This window comes from Lithobates pipiens, unplaced genomic scaffold (genome assembly GCF_037356315.1).
Source record: "Lithobates pipiens isolate NorthernLeopardFrog02 unplaced genomic scaffold, aLitPip1_a1.2 Scaffold_1, whole genome shotgun sequence".
NCBI classification, from domain to species: domain Eukaryota; kingdom Metazoa; phylum Chordata; class Amphibia; order Anura; family Ranidae; genus Lithobates; species Lithobates pipiens.
In genome coordinates this window covers 180,816,229-180,839,444 of record NW_027507685.1, presented here as the reverse complement: position 1 = coordinate 180,839,444, position 23,216 = coordinate 180,816,229, and the positions used below count along the sequence as shown (strand labels likewise).

Here is a 23,216-nt window from a genome sequence, read left to right as displayed (position 1 = left end):
CGAATTTTCAGCTCCTTCCTATAAATTTTCTATAGGATTAAAGTGGAAGTCCAGTCAAAAATTATTCTTTACCTATTAGTATGTTAAATATCGTTATCTTTGAAATTCATTTTCTGGCTAGCTAATTGTTTAGCTTAGACAGTCTCATAGAAGCCAGACAATTGGCTTCTTCCTGTTCTTCACCAACAACGCTATCTTCCTTTTATCTGAATTTGCTAATTTGTCTTTCACTTCCTGAAAAGGTTGTCGGTCGTTCTTAGACAGGCATGCCTAGACCTGCCCAGCCTCACCCCAACCCTCCCATCCTTCACAGGACATGATCTCCTCCTGTCTTCGTGGCCTTGTTTTGGCTAGTGGCTTCTCCTGAGAGAGGGGGAGAAGGCAAACTTTGGTGGTATGTTATTTTTGTAACTGAAAAAACAAAACACCTCCCTGAACCTGCCACTTCCTGTATCCCTCCTCTTTGTACTGACCATGAAAATCAGGGCTGCTGAGGTGGTCAGTGTACATCCCTCTGTCATCCACAGCCCTGTTCAGCTCTTCTCTCTTCCCCTCACCCCTCCTCCCTGCATGTCATCGCTGTGTCTGTCTCTCTCTCTCCGCCCCCCCCCCCCGCCCCGCCACTATTATTAAAAATAAAAAAACCTACAGTGGTCTCTGCCAGCCCCTCTATTAGACCCTGGCATACCACAATATGTAAGCCATTTCTAAAACAAGGCTTGTAAATACGTTTTAGTGCTGTCTTCAGGCCGGTCACGTGACTTGCAGCCGCTTTACAGCTCCGATACGGGGCTTCTGCAGGAGGCCTCCTCGACTGACGTCAGAGGGAGATCTCGGCCCCTCCTGCAGAAGCCATCCATCGGAGCTGTAAAGCGGATAGGAGTTATGTGATGGCCTGAAAACAGCTCTAAATAGATATTTGCAAGCCTCGTTTTTAGAAATGACTTGCATAGTGTGGTATGTCAGGCTCTAATACACACAAAGTCTCATCACAAGGGACTGCCCTTTGATTTCAATAGTAAAGGTTCCTATCTATGCGAGATTGAAAATCAGTAGGTACCTGCACTACTTTGATGCAACTTTTGATATGACTTTGATCCAGAGAATGTAAAGTTGGATCAATGCTGCACTCAGTCACACTCCAAATCGCACAGCTTTGGAGTCGCACAAGTGGAAACGTATTTAAAGCTAGAGTGCAACTTTGGAGTGTGAATTTGAGTGCTGCTTAGATGGGAACAGGTACCATTAAAATCAATGGGCTGTGACTTGTCATGTGATTTTGAATACAGTTGCACGGCAAGTCACGTTTCCACTATTGTGACCCCAAAGTTGCACGATTTAGAGTGCGACTTTGAAGCAACTTTGATCCAACGTTACACTCTGGATCAGTATCTGATGAGAGAACACTGGGCAGGAACCTGTAACCAGCTCCTCCCATCCTTTATATGCTCACTGTCTACACAAAAACCATGCCCTCCCTGGAAGTGATGTCACTAGCTTTCACTAACCACACCCACCGGCTGCTTTTAGACCCAAAAGAAAGAATTGAAGTCCTGATGGCACTGCAAAATAAAAGTATAAAAAATATAATTTTTTTCATTTTGAGGCATAAGGCTGAACTTGGCTCACATTAATGATTGCAGGGTAGAATTTAAGTTAGGGTTGACTTCCACTTTAAGGTCTGGAGACTGGCTAGGCAACTCCATGACACTAATGTGCTTCTTCTTAAGCTACTCTCTTTGTATCCTTGGCGGTATGTTTAGGGTCATTGTCGTGCTGAAAGACCCATCTATGGGTCTTGAGGGAAGAAGGTTCTTATCCAAGATTTTACAATAAATGGCCCTGTCCATTGGCCCCTCAATGCAGCAAAGTGGGCCTGTGCCTTTAGCAGAAAAACCGCCCCAAAGCATAATGTTTCCACCTCTGTGCTTGACTGTATGGATGGTGTTCTTAGGGTTATAGTCAGCATTTTTCTTCCTCCAAACACCAGACGAGTTGATGTTAGGGCCGGTTCACACTATTGCTCACTACTGTTCACATTACTTGTGATGTCTGTGCGGTGCGATGTCAGCCATACAGATAGTATGGCTGATATCACACCGCATTCCGGGCAAACGTGCACAGGACCCTTTTTTCTGTTCGGACCAGAATCGGATCGCATGCGTGTTCACACATATGCGATCCGATTCATGTCAGAACTGTCAGTTTGCAGTGCGATATGCGCATTGAAATGGAGGTGTAGTTAACATATAATGACACTTCCCAGCAGTTCGCCTATCTCTGGACAGGTGTCATTTCTACACATAACGAGTTGTCATTAGGAGCACCTTTTTTAAATTGACAGGACTAATCTGTGTACCATCTGAGCACATACTGGTAGGGTATCAAATATTTATTTTACTCACTGAACTGCAACTCAATTTATAACATTTGTATCATGTTTTTTTGGTTTTTTGGTTAATATTCTGTCTCTATCATTTAAAATACACCTATGATAACAATTGTAGACCTTTCGTTTCTTTTGTAAGTGAGCAAACTTACAAAATCAGCTAGGGATCAAATAATTATTTTCCCCACTGTAGGGTCTATGAATATCCAGCCTGTGTCCTGGAGGTAAGGCAAGATTCTATTTTTTTTTTTTTTCAATATCTGGACTATCACTATGGTCATTAAATCACGTTCCTATATTCATAAGTAACAAATATGGACCATCTATTACTGGAACTTTTCAGATGCCACAATGATTTACATTTAAAACATAACTTTGTAGCTAAAATATCTCGCAAGACTCCAACCAAGTAAAAGCTCGACTGGCCTATCACAGCTTTAAATGAGATTCAAAAGAAAAATGGAGAACACTTAACTTCTGCCAAAACCCCACAATTAATATTTACAGATATCTAAAAGTGTGTTACATTGTTGCATAGTAAGGTTGAATAAAGACACCAGTCCATCCAGTTCAACCTGAGTGAGTGTCTACAGTTGTCCCTATCCCTGTTAATTGCACACTCACATAGGTCCCTGTCCTCAAGGAGCCCACAATCCAAGGTCCTCATTCATATACTAGGGCCAATTTTGGACAGAAGCCAATTAACCTACCTGCATGTCTTTGGAGCGTGAGAGGAAACCCACGCAGGCACAGGGAGAACATGTAAACTCCAAGCAGGTAGTGTCGTGGTTGGGATTCGAACCAGCGATGCTTTTTACTGCTAGGCGAGAGTGCTAACCACTACACCATTGTGCCGCCCCTTGGGTAAGTTGCATTACAATCAATGATGGGGTAGGTGGTTGACTCAAATTTCTAAAACCTTTTTTGATCTGCTTCATCAGAAGCTGTTAAATTTCTATATAAAAATAAATAAATAAGTGTGTGAATCTTGAGCAGTTCCAGACTGAGTACAGCTCCACAGGGTTGTAGGAGGGGACCTAAAAAGTGGGGTGTATATTTGTAGTCCGTGACATGCAACTTGCATCATAAAGATGGTCTGGTGTTACATGGACTATTGAGAACCATGCCTCTGATCAAAAGGGCGAGGATTACCAGAATATATCTGTTATAGGCAACCACATGTGAGTGAACACAATATCTCCAAAACACCTTGGATGTTCCCGTGGTTGATGCAGTCATCTAACGGACAGCCACACCTCACAGATATGAATGCTTCCACATATGAAGTTCTTCAGATGCCTTCTGTATACTAGAAATCTGCTGTAACAGACTACTACTGTCTTGGACTGAAAGAGCAGAGTGTAACAGAATATATCTATCACAATGGTCAACCACATCTAGTAATTAAGCATTCCTCTGTATATGTGGAAGCATGCTTGCCTGTTAAGTCAGGAGGGGATCTAGAGTCTAATCTCGGGAGTGGCACTGCCAAAATTTTCACGGGCAATTTGTCAGGCAATGGCTGCTGTTGTAAACAAAATAATAAAGCGCTGATCTGTATATTCAAATAAAATATTAAAAAATAAGATCCCCAAATGATTAAGCTGCAACCATTAAAAAGGTGATCTGACACTGTGATTATGTGATATATGTTGTGGCAATAGTGCGCTACAAACAACCTTCTATTCATACACAGAATTAAATTAATAACAAGGATCAGATATTAATACAGTATTGCAAATGTATGTGAAAAATTCATAAAGTGCTATAAAAATGCAAATGATATAAAAACATGTGCATAAAATATAGTGGATAAATATTGAGTGATGACTCTTTAAACACCAATCCAGGGAACTTCTAACCCCAAAATACACACCGTACTACTATATTAGTCTGTTCAGAGGATGGAAAGAAACACACACTGTTTCTTCAATGGTAATCTACAAAGCAGCTACTCCTGACACACAACCAGTTCACTAGGAGTGTTTAACTGTATTTTCTTGCCGTTCCTCTCGATTCCCTCATATAGAACGAGTATTCACCTAAAATTAGAAATAAACCGTTGCGCAATGATAAAACAAATGAAAAGGCTTGGGAGTACAAGACAGTTTCACTCTCATTTCTGTGACCAATCAGTGCTTAAATGTAAACGGTCAGACGCTTGTAATAAAATTGTTCCACACTTAGCATCTGCTGTGCTCGATCCCAAGCACACTAGATGTCGTCAGTGGATCCTCCCAACGCGTTGCGTCATGTCACGTGACTTTTTCAGTGGCTAGTGTTAGGGCTTCAATCATCATGGCACCATGGTTGTATGGTGTCAGGGTGATTGAAGCGCATTATTTCTATTATTACTGTAATGTATAATGAAATAGTTCAACTCATCATAATGCAGAAATCAGTGGGAGCCCCGAGTGTCACTTGCCACCATCTCCTGCCACCAGAAGGGGATTGTCACTTGCTACGTTGCTAGTTATCGGAAGCAGCTTGTCACTTGCCACCGTTGTCTGCCACCAGATACAGATTGTCACTTGCCACCGTCGCCTGTCATCAGATGCAGCTTGTCGCTGGCCACCATGGCCTGCCACCAGATGCGGATTGCCACTTGCCAGTGGCCAGTGACAGTGTCCCTGTTGTCCCAGAGTGAGGGCGGGCAGTGAGAGATGATGTAATCTCTCTGCTGTCCGCGCCTGCACGGTAATAGCAGTCTTCTTTTAGACGCAGAAATGTGGTGATGCGGGGGGGCGGTGAGAGATGTCATCTCTCTGCTCAGCAGCCTGCCAGCCTGCTCCCTCACTCTCTGGCTCTCCGATTCACCCGCCAGCTTGCTCACTGACTTGCGGCACCTGCTCACTGACCTGCGCCCTCCCGCTCACTGACTCGCGGCTCCTGCCCCCCAGCCTGCTCACTCACACATGGCAGCGGCCCGCTCAGCAGCCTGCTCGCTAAGTCACCTGACAACCTGCTCACTATCTTCTTGGGGGTGGGGGGGGTTGCCCCCCGGATCTTCCCTTGTGTTAAGTGTGGTTGTCCATTAGAGGCTGCATCAAACACAGGAACAGATGAGGGGTTTTGGGGATTCCCTGCTTACTCAGGTGTAGTTGCCCATAGAAGCATAAATACTCTGCTGCACCTTACTCTTGTAGTCAGAGAAACTGTTCTCAACAGTTCTAGTCACACCAGGCCATCTATATGTTGCAAGTCACAAAGTAGGTAAGGTTGAATAAAGACAATATCCATCCAGTTCAACCTGTGTAGGTGTACATGTGTCAGTGTCGATAATAATTTCTCATATCCCTGTATGATGTTTTCACTAAGATGCATATCCAAGAGTCTTTTAAAAATATCTATACTCCCCGCTGACACCACCAGTTGTAAGAGTTCCACGTGTTGTAATTCAGCAGTTGCAGATATCCACCCCTGTGTAGCTGGTTTTGGGCTGCGATAACTCAGTATTCACACACATTTTTAGATATACGCAAGCTTACTCCTGATTAAGCAGATGAAAATTATCTTAGAAACATGTAGAGCTATCGTTGATTGTAATGCTACTTACGCAAGTTGATGTATCTATCTGCAAATGGTTTTGAGGGGTTTAGGTGGTATATATATCTTTTTTTTTTTTCCTGTGATAATAGTCCTTTTAAAATTTTCCAGCCTGTGCTTTACTTTGCGTCTTGCTTTTTTAAATAGATTTGTACAAATAAAATGATAACTACAGTTATAGGTCGCATCTGAATTGTAAATCATTGTAGCGTCTGAAAAGTACATACTACTTTGTAAAATAAAGGGATTTCTTTATCGTCCGTTGAGGAACACAAAGTTAGTAAATCTTAGACATTTGCATTCTACTGATGCCTACAGAAGGTTGGGACACTGGCAAGCAAGAAAAAGCCAATCCCAGTATAGCCCCTCCCCCAGCCATCCTGCTTCAGTTTTTGCTAGTTTCCTAGGAGGTTGGGTGCCTTTTCCTGAGCTCTGCGCTATTTTTTTTTCTAATTGTCTTTTCAAGACCGCACATGAGCGTGGCTTTGCCCACCTAAAACGGGAAATTCTAGCTCGCATCCAAATAAAAGCGCTCCAGAGACCTTTTTACCTCGCCTCCTTTGTTTTCTCGACCTAGCAAGAATAACTTTACAGGTAGTAACTTGAGCTAGTTTACAGAGGTCCCCAGTGGACCTGAATGTGGCATGTGGGCATAATTTCTTATAGTGATTTGGTGTTTTTAACTTTGTTCCTCTGAGGTTTCCTTTTACCCTATCTTGGAATGGCAACCATCCCTTTTGGTTTTTGTGGACTTAGTTGCCCCCACCCAATATAAAACACAGCCTAAAGTAGCAACAGGACCTCTGAGTCTGAACACTCCTCATTCTATGCCTTTTTTTGTCAGACATGCCTCTGTGCCCCACTCAGACTTTTTTTCTTCCACAAATGATGCATCTCTCTCTGGCCTTTGTTTACACTTGTCCAGTCTAAAATTATTATTATACAGGTTTTATATAGCACCAACAGTTTAACAAAACAAAGGAAGAGATTAGTTGCATTACAATTTGGTACAAGAGGAATCAGAGGGCCCTGCTCATTAGAGCTTACAATCTAAAAAGGAAGGTCAATTGATACAAAAGATAATAGCTGTGGGGGATGAGCTGATGGAGGAAGTAAAACAGTGTTAGTTAGAAGCAGGATAGGCTTCTTTAAAGAGAAGGGTTTTCAGGGATTGTCTAAAGATGGATAGATTAGGGGACAGTCGAACAGATTGGGGTAGGGAGTTCCAAAGGATGGGAGAAGTCCTGGATAAATCCTGGAGGCGAGCATGGGAGGAGGTGACAAGGAAGCTAGAGAGCAGGAGGTCTTGGGAGCACTGAAGAGAGGGGCTTGGTTGGTATTTTGGGGTGAGGTTGGTGATATAGCTGGGAGCAAAGTTATGGATGGCTTTGTAAATTATTGTTAGTACTTTGAATTTTATTTGTTGGGTGAGTGGAAGCCAGTGGAGGGATTGGCAGAGAGGGGTGGAGGACACTGAATGCTTGGTAAGGTGGATGAGTCCTGCAGCGGCATTCATTATGGACTGAAGGATGGATAGTCTATGTAAAGGTAATTCAATGAGGAGGGAGTTGCAGTAGTCGAGATGAGAGATAACCAGTGAGTGAATTAGAAGCTTGCTGGTGTCATTAGTTAAAAAGGGACATATTCTGGAAATGTTGCAGTGGCTAAGGCAGCATGATTTGGACAGGGATTGTATGTGGGCCTGAAAGGACAGTTCAGAGTCTAAGGTTACCCCTTAGACGGACTGATGTGCCATTGATCTTGACAGAGAAGTCAGGGGAAGGGGCACGTAGGGGAGGAAATAATAGCAGGCTGAAATGTCTGTTAGTAAATCAGTGATGCGTGAGGAGATTGATGGGGTGAGCTGAGGGGCAGAGCGATAGATTTGGGTGTCCATCAGCATATAAATGGTAGTGGAAGCCACGGGAGGCTATCGGCTGACCCAGGGAGGATGTGTAGATCGAGAATAGTAGAGGTCCAAGGACAGAACTTTGGGGGACCCCAACAGTAAGAGGAGGAAGGGGAGTGGTAAGTGACACTGAAGGTGCGATGAGATGGGTAAGATTCGAACCAACGGAGAGTGCAGCCACGGAGACCAAGCAAATTGAGTTTTTTGAGGCGGAAGGGGTGGTAAAAATGTATCAAAGGCGACAGAAAGGTCCAAGAGTAAGAGTACAGAATGACTGTTGGTTTTGGCTGTTAGTAAGTTGTTTGTTAGTTTTAGGAGGGCAGTTTCAGTTGATATAGGGCATTCTCACCTTTTCATAAATTTTTCAGAAGGAGAATGCATACGGTGGCAGTGGGTCTTATCTAACACTGTGCATGAGTTCATTTGCAAAGGTCCCTGTTCCCTGCTTAAAGGGGGTGGTTGACACTTCTGGATTTACTATATTGCCAAAGTCTCTGCCCAGCTATAAAAGGGGTTGTATAGGGTTTTTTTTTTTTTTTTTTTTTTTTTAATAACAAATATGTTGTTATACTTACATTCACTGTGCAGAGTGGCTCTGATTCTGATGTTCTGGAGTCCCACGGCTGCTGTCTCGGCTCCTCCCTGCTAAAGCTAACCCCCTCTGGAAAGCTTTCCCAAGGGGTTTAGCTTGCGGGCGCGCTCCTGTGTCATACACTTGGCGTTCATGGACGGCAAGTGTATGACTCAGTCCCGCCCCCTGGCGGCCGCGTCATTGGATGTGATTGACAGCAATCGCTGTGCTGCTATCAATCCAATCAATGGCCAGACTCGTGGAGAAGAAGACAACACTGGGGGACGCGCACAGCAGGTCAACAGGCTCAGGTAATTAAAACGGGAGGTCTGGGGGGCCCATGACAGGGAGGTATTTTTTCACCTGAATGTATATGATGCATTAAGGTGAAAAAACACGAACCTTTACAACCCCTTTAACGTCAGTAGCTCATGGGCTCTATAGGGGTGAAATGTATACGCCAGGGGGTACACATATTTCAAGAAAATAAACGCAGTCCATTGTTTTTGCCTGGGCATTGTGGTGTGACAGGCCATCATGGACAAAGAAGCATTGTCAGATGCAGAATGATTTTTTTCCTTTTCTCCAGTGGGAATCTATTAGTGGCTCTAAGGTAAGCGGAATTATATGCTTGATGCATTTTCCCCTTCGTTTTGTGGTTTTTGTTTGAGGGAATTCTATGACAAGGGGCTAAAACAATGGTGCTCCTCTGGTATTGTGATTCAGTGCAAAGCCCTGTTGATCGGAGACTAGGCACAATTGCTCTACCTCCTCTCTCTGAGCAACCGTATCACGATGGCCAAGGAACACATCAGACAGGGCAGGGATAAAGTTGTGGAGAAGTTTCCTGGCATCCCTGGACATCAAGAACGCATACTTGCATGTCCCCATATGGGTCAGGCATCAGAGGTTTCTGCGCTGGAGGCCGGGGACGAGCACGACCAATTTGTAGCTCTCCCTTTTGGCCTGGCATCGGCAACAAGGGTCTTTACCAAGGTGCTAGCCCCAATTCTGGTTTTGCTAAGGCAGCAAGGGTTTGCAATCATGGGTTACCTGGACGACCTCCTTCTGAGAGCAGCTTCTGCCTCAGAATTAAGGGAAAATGTGGCTATCACCATGCAAACTCTTTGGCGTTTATGGCATACAGTCGGCCCAGGGTCGCTGGACGCAGGAAGAATCCCACCTGCCGATCAATGTGCTGGAGCTGCGGACGATCAGGTGGTGCCTCTTCACATGGTCACAGAGGCTGCAGGGGCGTCCGGTCAGGATCCAGTCAGACAACGCCATGGCAGTGGAGTATGTTAACCATCAGGGAGGAACAAGGAGCTTGGCTGCAGCACTAGAGGTCCCTCACATCCTGTGGTGGGCAGACCGGCGCGTGCCAGCTCTGTCAGCCATGTAAATTCCGGGTGTAGAAAACTGGCAAGCGGACTACCTAAGTCTTCAGATGCTGGACCAAGGGGAGTGGTTGCTGCATCCGGATGCATTTCAGCTCCTTTGTGGGGGCATGCCAGATGTGGATCTCGACTCAATTGGAAGGTACAGAGATTTGTGGCCAGGTCAAAAGATCCCTGGGCGGAAACAACAGACGCGTTGGTGGCTCCATGGGGCCATTATCGGCTGATTTAAGCCTCCCCCCCCACTCAAACTTCAACAGAGCCGAGGGTATTCTGGTGATTCTGATTGCCCCAGGTTGGCCTCGGCGTCCTTGGTACACCGACATAGTACAAATGGTGGCGGATGTTCCTTGGCGGCTGCCGATACGAGAGGACCTTCTGTCGCAAGGCTCAATACTTCATCCTGATTTACAGTCGTTGGCTTTAAAGGCATGGCTGTTGAAAGCCAGGTGATAAGGGATCGAGGTCTATCGGATTCGGTAATCTCCACTATGTTGAGGGCAAGGAAGTCATCTTCTCAGAAGATTTATTATCGTACGTGGAAGGCGTACATCTCCATGTGTGAGGAGATGGGTGTCAGAAACCATGAATCAGACTGAGACAGAAGTACAATTAAATCACACTGGTTTATTAATAGAAATAAAAAGGCAAATAGAAAAAGCGTAGTCAAGCATAGCCAGAGTCCAGTAACCAGATCGGGTAGTCAGCCAGGCCAGAGTTCAATAACCAGATCGGTTAATCAGCCAGGCCTGAAGTCAGGGATCCAAGTAGAGCAACTGCAAGCAGGATAAGGAGCCAGGAGGGATGTCAGCAAGCCAGTCTTGAAACAAACCACAGGAGATAGTTCCTTGTGATGTGACCAAAGCTAAAGCAGAGGTGAAGTGAGCTGGAAGGCTTTAAGTAGGCAGGTCAGACGAGCATCATCGGGAACAGCTGGTAACTGTGGAGAGAGAAGAGAGCTGGCAATTAGCCGACAGCTGAGTGGCCAACCCAGAGAAGGAAGGGCTAAGCCAGCCCTGACAGTACCCCCTCCTCAATGACCCCTCTCCCTCGGAGGGCCACCGGGCTTGAGGGGAAACCGTCTATGGAACTTGTGCAGGAGGACAGGGGCATGTACGTCAGAGGATGAAACCCAGGAGCGTTCCTCCAGACAGTACCCCTTCCAATGCACCAGGTACTGTATGCGCCCACGGAACATACGGGCGTCAACAATGGATTGTACCTCATACTCCTCATGGTTCTCAACCTGAATAGGGTAAGGATTTGGCACCGAGGTGGTAAATCGGTTACAGACCAATGGTTTCAGTAAGGAGACATGAAACGCATTTGAGATGCGCATACTAGGAGGAAGGTCCAACGTGTAAGCCACTGGGTTAATCCTGCGAAGGATACGGAAAGGCCCAATAAACCCAGGTGCAAGCTTCAGTGAGGGAACGCGAAGCCGGAGGTTGAGAGATGACAGCCAGACCCTGTCCCCAAACTGGTAGGAAGGTGCAGGCAGGCGTCTGCGGTCAGCATGGAGTCTGTACCTATCATTAGCATGACGCAAAGCCTCCTGGACTTGTACCCAAGTAGAACGAAGACCACGGAGATGCTCCTCTAACGGAGGAATACTCTGCTGAAAACAAACGAGTCAGGCAACATGGAAGGTTGGAAACCATAATTCGCCATAAATGGAGACAATCGGGAGGCAGAATTCAAGGCACTGTTGTGAGCAAACTCTGCCCAAGGTAATAGGTCAGATCAGTTGTTATTATGGTTAGAAATATAGCAACGTAGGAATTGCTCCAAGGACTGATTGGCTCATTCTACGGCCCCATTAGACTGCGGGTGATACGCGGAAGAGAACGCAAGCTGGATTCCCAACTGTGCACAAAAGGCTCGCCAGAACCGGGAGACAAACCGACTGCCCCTGTCTGAGACAATCTCCTTGGCTAGCCCATGTAAGCAAAAGATCTCCCAAGCAAAAATGGAAGCCAGTTCCTTAGAGGTGAGCAACTTCTTAAGTGGAATACAATGACACATCTTTGAGAACCAGCCAACCACCATAAGGATAACAGTGTTGCCTTGGGAGTTGGGCAACTCCACAATGAAATCCATAGACAGCTGAGTCCAGGGCCTCTCTCCATTGGGTATGGGTTGTAGGAGGCCCACTGGAAGGTGTCGTGGAGTCTTACTCTGAGCACACATGGGACAGGCAGCTACGAAGGCAGTAACATCAGCCCGTAGAGTAGGCCACCAGAATTGTTGGGAGATGGCCCAAATGAGTTTATTCTTCCCAGGATGGCCAGCTGCCTTGGGAGAATGGTAAGTCTGTAGCACAGCAGTACGGAGACTCTCTGGGACAAAGCAGCGGTCACAAGGTTTCTCAGGAGGAGCATGGACCTGAGCAGCAAGAATTTTGTCACCCAAAGGAGAAGTAAGACTGGTGCGAACTGTAGCCAAGATGCTATCAAGAGGAATCATAGGAACCGGAACCGACTCCGACTTGGAAGTGGAGGAAAATTGTTGTGACAAGGCATCAGCCCTCACATTCTTAGTACCGGGTAAGAATGGGACAATGTAATTAAAGTTCGACAAGAAAAGAGCCCATCGCGCCCTTCTGGGAGAGAGTCGCTTAGCCTCAGACAAGAATGTATGATTCTTATGGTCAGTAAGAATAAGAACGGGCACAGTGGTACCTTCAAGGAGATGTCTCCTTTCTTTCAGGGCTAAAATGATCGCCAACAGCTCTGCCAACACAGAAGCAGAAACGAAGGCAGCCTTGAGAGTCTCAAAGGCCTTAATGGACTCCGGAGACCAAATCTGTGGGCTACCGTCCTTTCTGGTCATATCAGTCAGAGGCTTGACCAGAGACGAGAAGTTACGAATAAACTTCCGATAGTAGTTGGCAAAGCCTGGGAAACGATGTAGAGGACGTAAAGCCACGGATCGAGGCCACTGTAGGACTGCCGAAAGTTTCTCTGGGTCCATCGAAAAACCAGCAGTGGAAATGACATAGCCCAGGAATGTAACCTGTTCACGATGGAACTCGCACTTCTCCAATTTACAACAGAGATTATTTTCTCTTAGTTTCTGAAGCACACGACAGACATCTGTGTGGTGGCTCTCCAGGGACTTGGAAAATATGAGAATATCATCGAGATAAACCACCACATACAACTGCAACAAATCTCGGAGGACATCGTTAATAAATTCCTGGAAAACTGCCGGGGCGTTACAAAAGCCAAAAGGCATTACCAGGTATTCATAATGGCCTGTTCTGGTATTTAATGCAGTTTTCCACTTGTCGCCCTCCTTAATGCGCGTGAGATTGTATGCCCCTCTCAAGTCAAGCTTCGTGAAAACCGTTGCTCCCTTGAGGCGGTCAAATAACTCTGTAATCAATGGAATCGGGTAGGCATTCTTAATCGTGACACGATTGAGACCCCTATAATCTATACAAGATCTCAGTTCACTGCTCTTCTTTTTCACAAAGAAGAAACCAGCACCAGCAGGAGACGAGGATTTGCGGATGAAACCTCGAGAGAGTGCGTCAGCAACATACGTCTCCATGGGCTTATCCTCCAAGACCAACAAAGGTCGGCCAAGAGGAGGTATGGCACTCGGTTGAAGGTCAATTGCACAATCATAAGACCAGTGTGGAGGCAAACTACCGGCTTGACCTTTATCAAAGGCTCTCTCATCCGCAGAGAGACGCGTGAAGCCCAGATGCATGGGTTCATCTTCACTGACCAACTCGGTACCAGGAGGCATGGGAGGTGAGGGAGGCATGGGTGGGATTACAAAGCTCGGAGGCAAACGTACAGGAGGCTTTTGCAAGCGCTCCTTAAAGCGGGAGTCCGCCGGGAGTTCCGCCCAGCGCGCCCGCGATGTCGGCACCCGAAGCCGATCTCTCGATCGTCTCTTGGGTGCTGCCGCCGCCATCTTGGGTATGGGAATCAGGAAGTGGAGCCTTTCGGCTTCATTTCCAGGTTCCCTACTGCGCATGCGCGAGTCGCGCTGCGCATTAAGGATGGACCCGATGCCTCTGGGATCTGTGTGTTTCCCAGCAGGCAGCGGGGGACTTTCGGAAAGGGGCGTAGATCTACGCCCCTTTCCGCAGAGAGCTATCCCGGAAGTGGGTGCAGATACCTGTACTGTACAGGTACCTGCACCCCCTCCCCCCTGAAAGGTGCCAATTGTGGCGCCGGAGGGGGGGAGGATTCCAATGAGCGGACAGTCCACTTTAGGGTGGACCTCCGCTTTAAGAGAGAGTCTTTCTCTGAGTCTGGAGTCAATGAGGATGGCAAACGAGATCAAGCTCTCCAGCTCAGTGGGTATATCTCGGGCTGCTATCTCATCCTTGATGGAATCCAAGAGACCATGAGAAAAAGCAGCCACAAGGGCCTCATTGTTCCAAGCAACCTCTGCTGCCAGAGTACGGAATTCAATGGCGTAGTCAGCAACAGTTCTCGTACTCTGTTTGATGGACATGAGGCACTTGGCAGCAGAAGCAGAGCGTGCGTGAATGTCAAAAACCCTTTAAAAGGAGGCCACAAACTGAGAGTAACTCAAGACAACAGGTTTTTGCGTCTCCCATAGAGGGTTAGCCCAGGCCAAGGCTCTCTCAGAAAGCAAAGATATCACGAAACCTACTTTTGCTTCTGTCCGTGGGAAACGCCTGGGGCAGCATTTCGAAGTATATCTTAACCTGTTTGAGAAACCCACTGCATTGAACTGGATCGCCCCCAAGTCGCTGGAGAAGCGGAGCAGAGCCAGACATACCTCTTATAGAGGTAATACACGAGGCGGGTGCCTGCACAGAGACTGGCGCAGCATCAGGGATGGCCTCCGAGTCAGGTTGTACCGGAACAGCCACCCTGGGGGATTCCAGGTGAGTCGTGCGATTCAGGAGCATTTGTAATGCAAGGTAAACTGATCCATGCGGTGATCTTGCTCATCCAATCTGGAAAAAATATTACCAACAAGTGGATTGACTGTATCTTATGAATTCATGGCCTTCGCATACTGTCAGAAACCATGAATCGGACTGAGACAGAAGTAAAATTAAATCACACTTTTTTATTAATAGAAATAAAAAGGCAAATAGAAAAAGTGTAGTCAAGCATAGCCAGAGTCCAGTAACCAGATTGTGTAGTCAGCCAGGCCAGAGTTCAATAACCAGATTGGTTAATCAGCCAGGCCTGAAGTCAGGGATCCAAGTAGAGGAACTGCAAGCAGGATAAGGAGCCAGGAGGGATGTCAGCAAACTAGTCTTGAAACAAACCACAGGAGATGGTTCCTTGTGATGTGACCAAAGCGAAGGCAGAGGTAAAGTGAGCTGGAAGGCTTTAAGTAGGCAGGTCAGACGAGCATCATCGGGAACAGCTGGTAACTGTGGAGAGAGAACAGAGCTGGCAATTAGCCGACAGCTGAGTGGCCAGCCCAGAGAAGGAAGGGCTAAGCCAGCCCTGACAATGGGGTGGCGTCTGCGTACATATTCAGTTTCCAGGATCCTGCTGTTTTTTCAGCAAGGAGTGGATCAGAAACTTGCCTTAAGCACCATTAAGGGGCAGGTATCAGCTTTGACTGTCTTTTTTTTTATTTTTTATTTTTTCAGCGACCTTTGGCGACTCATTCATTGGTGAGTACGTTTGTTCAAGGGGTTTGACATGTGGCCCCTACGATTTGACCACCGGTGCCTCCATGGGATTTGAATTTGGTGCTCTTGGTGCTTTAGAAACCGCAGTTTGAAAACATTAAGGAGATCCCCTTATTGACACTCTCTCAGAAAGTAGTCTTTCTAGTGGCGATTACATCTGCCAGGAGGGTTTCTGAGTTGGCGGCCTTGTCATGCAAGTCTCCCTACTTGGTCCTCCACAAGGAGAAGGCGGTGCTGCTCCCGCAGCCTTTGTTTCTTCCAAAGGTGGTTTCGGCCTCTCATCTAAATCGGGACATTGTTCATCCATCACACCCCAAAGAGGTTGCTTTGCATTCCTTGGACGTGGTCAGGGCTCTGCGGGTGTATCTGTCTGCTACAGCTCCTTTTCGGAGGTCGGACTCACTGTTTGTATCGGTGGCTGGTCCAAAGAAGGGCCTGGTGGTCTCGTCGGCCACCATTTTTCGGTGGATCAGACAGATCATGGTTCAAGCTTATGCCTTAAGGGGGCAGACGCCCCCCTTTCCTGTCACGCCGCATTCTGACATCAAGCGTCCATTTCCCAGATGTGTAAGGTGGCGTCCTGGTCGTTTGTTCACACTTTCACTAAATTTTACAAGGTTGATGTGAATGCATCTTCGGATGCTTGCTTTGGCCGCAAGGCTTTGCAGGCGGCTGTTTAAGGTTTGCAAAGCCTTCGTTGAGGAGCTCTGGTTGTTATGGGTGGAGTTATTTTCTTGCTGTTCCCACCCCTTTTTTTGGACACTGCTTGAGGATGTCCCTAAGGTTAAGATGAAGATTCTGTGTCTGTCAATGAACGAAAAAGAAAATAGGATTTTTGTACTCACCTTTTCTCTGAAGTTCATTGACGGACACAGCACCTACACCTCCTATTTATGTTTGTACTGCTTTTTGATGAACTGAGCTGCTGGATGCAGTGTGAGGGCCGGTACTGTGCAGTTTTACTGTTTTTACATGTTCTGCCTAGTCCTCTCCTATAGGTGGTGATATAACCCTAATGTCAAGATAAAGATGCTGTTTCCGTTAATGAACTTCAGAGAGAACTTCAGGATTTTAGGGTGAGTACAAAAATCTTTTTTGTTTTTGGTTGCAACATGACAAAATTTGGAAAATGTCAAGGGGTGTGAATACTTTTGCAAGGCATTGTATCCTGGCTGGGGAAATGGCGTTTTACATGTCGCTTCTATGTCAGTAAGAGAAGGGGGATGACAGTGAACGGTTGTTAGTTGGATTTGCCATGCTGGTCCTGACCACGCAGGGCCGGGGGTGCATGGCAGGCAGGGATGCAGTAACAATGGATTGCTGCCAGCAATCGGCTTGTCAGATATACACACACTCCTGGTGGCTACATCCCCATTGAAAAGGTTAATGGTAGGGCTAGAGGCATCACAGAATCTGTCATTCCTGTGATGCTTAGGGCTCGGTTCACACTGCTGTGACTTGGAATCCGACGTGCTGCATGAGACCCCAAGTCAAACGACATGTGAAATCCCATGTTAGCCAATGAGAGCCCCCTTAATTGGCACTACTGAAGTCGCTCAGACTTTAGAAAAGGTTTCTGTACTACTTCAAGGGGGCTTCTATCCAACTTGTGCCCATTTACTTAATAATCTTCCTCTATATTGATGTGATTTTCTTCTAAAGTCATATCAAAGTAGTTCTTAAGTTGCCTGCAAATCACTAGGAAGTCACCTGGCAAAGTCGCACAATAGGATCATGTAATTAATTGCACCAGTCTCCTGCAGGTCTGTCGGTGTATCTGTGTGCCCATGCATTCCATAAATACGCTGACAGGAAGAATCCATGAATTACCACAGCGCTGTGGTAGTTCATTTAGAACTATAAGCCGAAGGCCGCAAAGGACGTCGGGGCTTGTAGTTCATCCTCAGACACAGAGCTTTGTGAATGATGAGGCGACATACGCGGCTGTACTGCTGTCACAGGAGAGGGAACAGAAAATCGGGCAGTGGCTGCAGCATTGGCAATATGTTACATGTTCCACCCTAAAAACAGGTGAACTGATCCTTTAAGGCTTGGAAGTCTATTGCCATGCAAGGACATATAAGGCGCATTTCAGCTGGTGTAAGTCTAAGGGAACCCCAAGAGTTTCTTTATGGGATGGATTCTCTTTTTTTTCTGCATTTGGGTCTGAACTTGGTCCTTAGCACCATCAAGTGCCCGAATTATGCTCTAGCTTTTTATTTTATTTTATTTTTTTTTTTATTTTTTTTGAGATCTCTAGCTTTTACTTTTATCATCAAGGCCATGGTTCGCAGGGGTTTCGCACGTGGCTTATGCTGAATTGCTTCTCCCTCTGTGTATTTAGAATTTGTTTCTATCTCTTCTTTAAATATCATCCTTTGACCATTTTTTTCTTTTTTTTTTTTCTTCTGGCCTGCAAGGTGGTCAGGTTTGTTATTCTGGATGGTCAGTCTTTATGGTCTCAAGGATAGGGCCCTACCCCTTTCCTGTCAAAGCTATAGCCATGAGTGCATCTTGGCCATTACGAAATCAGGCCTCTGTTTCCCAGGTTTGTAAGGCTGTCATCTGATCTGTTTATTTTACCATTTGGACATTTCAGCCTTTGCTTTGGACTTAATTTTATAGCTCTTTAAGCTGCATGCAGTCCCTTGTTCACGTTGGGTCTGTTTGCCTGTGGTGCTGGGCTGACCATCTGTCATTTGGACTACTTTTGGGCATCCCAGATTTGTAATAATCCTGCACGACTTAGTGAACAGTAAAGAAAGAAAGGAAATAGGATAATAGGATCTTTGGTACTCCCTTAAAATCTTTTTCCATTGAGGGTCTGTGCTTATAGCTATTGCCCTTGGTACTGCTTTGCTAAACTAAGCATGCTGGTTCTAGGGGGTGTTATGCCCTATGGTCTGGCCTATAGTGTGTTTTTTTTTTTTCCCAGTGTCTAATCCTTCTGTAGGTGCCAGTATTACCCAATTGTTTACAAATCCTGTGTCCCTCAGTAGATTTAGAGAAAGCAATTGTACGGTGAGTATAAATATCCTATTTTATTCTTTAAAAATATGCAATTGTTTAATACCCAGCAAGCAGCATGTAGTTTATATGTGTACGTTAAAAGTTTATATGTGTACGTTAAAGTCTGGCTAGAGCTTCTATTTTAGTTTGTTTTAGTTTGTTGTAGATTAGAGTGAGGGATAATTAGAACCCCTGTTGAGTTTTTACTTCTCTCCATGTCATTTTTGTAGAAGTTTTCTTTTCACCGACTGTGATAACCATTTTACCAGACAGGGAATGAGGAAAAATCTGCAATAGGGAACATGTTGCATACATTGTAATTCTGCTTCCTTGACTCCCAAGGGCCCATCCACACACTATGGGAAGGTAAATGGCTCTTGGGAGCTGTAATCAGTAAAATCTGGCCTAGGGCACTTTTTTTTTTATTTGGAAACCAGGTGATTATATCATAGGGAGTAATGAAAGTTGTTTTTGCTACTTGAATGGGGTAAAATAATTTAAGTGTACCCAAGAGCAAAGTTTGGCTATTTATAACCTAACATTGTATAAAATTGTATCTTGTTCTTTGTCTATACCTTTAGTGGTGTCTAAGTGTATTGATGCTGGAAGTGTGACTGTCTGACCCTTTTCCCACTCATTTAATTTTTTTTTTCTGTTTGTGCTGTCCTTTTGTTGCTTTTCCCACTTTGTCCTTTCCTGGTTTTTCCATTCTATTTGTTTCCACCTCCAAAGATTATGCAGAACAGGTCCGCAACCTGCAGAAGACGAAAGAAAAGCTTGAGCTTACTTTAGAAAAACACCAGGATTGTACGTATCTACGTAGACCCGTTGTCCTTTATGTGTGCTCTGTCCTACCATAACCATGCAATCTGTCCTTATTACAATTACAGGAGCAGAAATGGCCCAATACTAAGCTGTTATCGTTCGTCTGCAATGGAAAACTAATGTCTGAAATATGAAACTAAAAAGGATTAGCGTAGCTAAACTGACCTTTCCTGGCAAAAAAAAATTGCTGCTCCATGCTTCCCTCCACTCTGGTTACAGCCTGAGCACTTGGTCATTTGATGTTGGTTAAAGGACAGGATTTGTCAATTTGAACTTGTTTTTGGCCTTCAATAGAGATAATATAAGAGAAGGAAGCTGGAGCAGTATTTTCTCCAGGAAGGGTAAGTATATCAGCTCCCCTAATTGTTATTTTACCCATCACAGCAGGATTGTTAACATGGCTTTGTTACTTTTATGCTTTAAAAGACCAGACCATCAAACATTATTATTTCAGTTTTGGATGGGTTCTTGTGGGCTGAATCATCCCTTTGGCTTCCTACGTTGTCCATCTATGAGGTTCTGCCAGTATCTTTGGCTCTATTCCCCTTTGTCACAGTCTTGTTCTTTCTGCTCAAATTTCTATAATGTTATCAAAAATCCTATAAAGAAAGAAAAACACTCATTATAGATTTGGCAGCAGAGCATACTTTGTAAAATGGGTGAAGATCAGCCCCTTTGTAATAAGAACTGGAAGATAACTAATCTAGTCACTGGCCCCCCAAAACTGATGTAGCTGATTGCAAAAAAAATGAAACCAAGCTAAAGGAGTACTGGAGGTGTTTCACATACAGTATCTCACAAAAGTGAGTACACCCCTCACATTTTTGTAAATATTTAATTATATATTTTTATGTGTCAACACTAAAGAAATTACACTTTGCTAACATGTAAAGTAGTGACTGTACAGCTTGTATAACCGTGTACATTTGCTGTCTCCTCAAAATAACTCAACACACAGCCATTAATGTTTAAACCTCTGGTAACAAAAGTGTAAAAAAAAAAAAAAAAAAAAAAAAAAAAAAATTTCCCAATTGGGCCCAATTAGCCATTTCCCCTCCCCAGTGCCATGTGACTCATTGTTACAAGGTCTCAGGTGAGACTGGGGAGCAGGTGTGTTACATTTGATGTTATCCCTTTCATTCTCTCATACTGGTCACTGGAAGTTCAACATGGCACCTCATGGCAAAGAACTATCTGAGGATCTAAAAAAAAAAGAATTGTTGCTCTACATAAAGTTGGCCTAGGCTATAAGAAGTTTGCCAAGACACTGAAACTGAGTTTCAGCGGTTTAACAGGACAGGTTCCACTCAAAACAGGCCTCGCCATGGTCGACCAAAGAAGTTGCTCAGCGCCATATACAGAGATTGTCTTTGGGAAATAGACATATGAGTGCTGCCAGCATTGCTGCAGAGGTCGAAGGGGTGGGGGTCAGCCTAGCAGTGCTCAGACCATACGCTGCACACTGCATCAAATTGGTCTGCATGGCTGTTGTCCCAGAAGGAAGCCTCTTCTAAAGATGATGCACAAAGCCCGCAAACCGTTTGCGGAAGACAAGCAGACTAGGGACATGGATTACTGGAACCATGTCCTGTGGTCTGATGAGACCAAGATAAACTTATTAGGTTCAGATGGTGTCAAGTGTGTGTAACGGCAACCAGGTGAGGAGTAAAAAGACAAGTGTGTCTTGCCTACATTCAAGCATGCTGGGAGTGTCATGGTCTGGGGCTGCATGAGTGCCACCGGGGATCTCCAGTTCATTGAGGGAACCTTGTATGCTAACATGTACTGAAGCAGGGCATGATCCCCTCGCTTCGGAGATTGGGCCACAGGTCAGTATTCCAACATAATGATCCCAAACACACCTCCAAGGTGACCACTGCCTTGCCAAAGAAGCTGAGGGCAAAGGTGATGGACTGGCTAAGCATGTCTCCAGACCTAAACATTATTTAACCTCTGTGGGGCATCCTCAAATAGAAGGTGGAGGAGTGCAAGATCTGTAACATCCACCAGCTCTGTGATGTAGTCATAGAGGAGTGGAAGAGGACTCCATTGGCAACCTGTGAAGCTCTGGTGAACTCCGTGCTCATGCGCGTTAAGGCAGTGCTGGAAAGTAATGGTGGCCACACAAAATATTGACTTTGGGCCCAATTTGGACATTTTCACTTAAGGGTGTACTCCCTTTTGTTGCCAGCGGTTTAGACATTAATGACTGTGTGTTGCGTTGTTTTGAAGAGACAGCAAATTTACACTGTTATACAAGCTGTGCACTCACTACTTTACATTGTAGCAAAGTATAATTTCATCAGTGTTTTCACATGAAAAGATGTAATAAAATATTTACAAAAATGTGAGGTGTACTCACTTTTGAGATGCTGTATACTATCAAATATAAACTGAAATCTTAGTGATTATCATTGTTACCACCTACAAGCTTAGACAGTAAAAAAAATTCAGTCAGTGAGTATCTTGCACTTTTCTGAATTTAGCAGTGATGTTTTTGGTTTCTATGGGATTATGGTGATATTGATTTTTTTATTGAATTTTTTTTTTCTTTTCTACATTGATGCCGTGCACTTTTTAACAATATGGCTGCTAGTCTTTCCTCCATTTTTCATGACACTGTCCCATTTGTTCTGAATATGATTTTTTATTTTTTTTCCCTTCATGGTCATAAACGAACATGTTTATTTTATCTAGTGTGGCAATTTCTTTTTTTTCTTTTAAAAAGTCCTGTTTTTTTGTTTTTTTTCCTCTTGTCCATTGAGGGACTCTGGAATCTTGAAACTTTTTGGGTTACACTACAGGAGGATTGGACATTGGCAAACAGAAAAAAAAAACTGTAGGCCAGCCCTGGATAAAATCTGACAGTCGGCCTGATTCGGTTTGTTAGTAGTGTCGTTAAAAGGATGGGTGTCTTCATCAGCTGCGCTGATTTAACACTTAAACTGTTACTTCCTAATAGCAGCTTTTCTTATCTGGTCCATTACCTGCAGATGGCTTTTCATAGCTGTGGTACCAGCATAGGCTTGCCCAGTCTCTGAAGACTCACTGTCATGTGAGTAGGGCCATTCAGGTTGGGCAACTTTTTGGCGCACTCTCCTGCTCAGTCGCTTGGGAGTCAGTATATTCTCCCACTGACATGCTGCAAAAGGAATTAACTCTTTTGTACAGCATGCTGATGCCACTCTGCTTGGTGGAGTGTCATGAGCACACAGCTTGAGTACCTTCAGAGACAGCCAGTGGAGACATCCTTGATTTTGAATCCTGTTACTCCCTAGTGTGTGTGTGGTCCCTCATTGGAGTTCTGCATTACTCTGCCAAGCGGAACCCCCTCTTCACCCTATTCTGTAGAGTTTTTTTTAAACTGTTATGCATGGTCTAATGTCCTAGATTACCAAGGTGGCAAGAACCAAACTATAGAGGCTTCAAATGCACTCCTGTGCCTTCCCAGTCTATCAGTCACAATCCACTTCAGTTGCTGCAAAGCTAGGAAAGACTATTTTATCTCTTATGGACATGGTGTATTCTACCCTTAAGCTAGAAGATCAGGCTCTCCCTACTACAAGATAAGTCTCTGGCCTTGTTTCCCTTAGAACCCCTAAGGCTTGCAAGGCCATTCAGCATCACCCTCTGTTTAATTATTTGAAAACTGGAAGCACCTCATATAGCCGCCCTCCTAGGTTTGTTATTCCTTTACCATCTTAGCGAGGAGTTTGTTTAAAAAATGGTTGGCTTTCATACTGGACCTGTTTTTTTTTTTTTTTTTTTTTTTTTTTTTTACCTTACTAAGGCAACCACAGTTATTGGTGGTAATTCTACAGACAAGAGTCTGGAAGCTTTTCCCAGGGCCATGCTCTTCTTATTCAGTTCTGCTTTGCATCCAGTTCTGGCTGTGGTTTACTCTGTTAAACCTTTGCTAGCTGGTC

At 45.0% G+C, this 23,216-nt stretch overlaps 1 protein-coding gene across 3 annotated transcripts in view; it reads left to right on the top strand.

Annotated features, from left to right (window-relative positions):
* GOLGA1 (golgin A1) overlaps positions 1–23,216 on the top strand; it is a 242,492-nt gene that overhangs the window by 41,284 nt on the left and 177,992 nt on the right. For 2 of the 3 annotated variants that reach the window (XM_077478983.1, XM_077478984.1), the window contains one exon: positions 19,198–19,272. The exons of the other annotated variant lie outside the window; for it this stretch is intronic. In XM_077478983.1, coding sequence (XP_077335109.1) covers positions 19,198–19,272 — 75 coding nt within the window. The remainder of the gene's footprint in view (positions 1–19,197; positions 19,273–23,216) is intronic. 3 annotated transcript variants of the gene reach the window in all.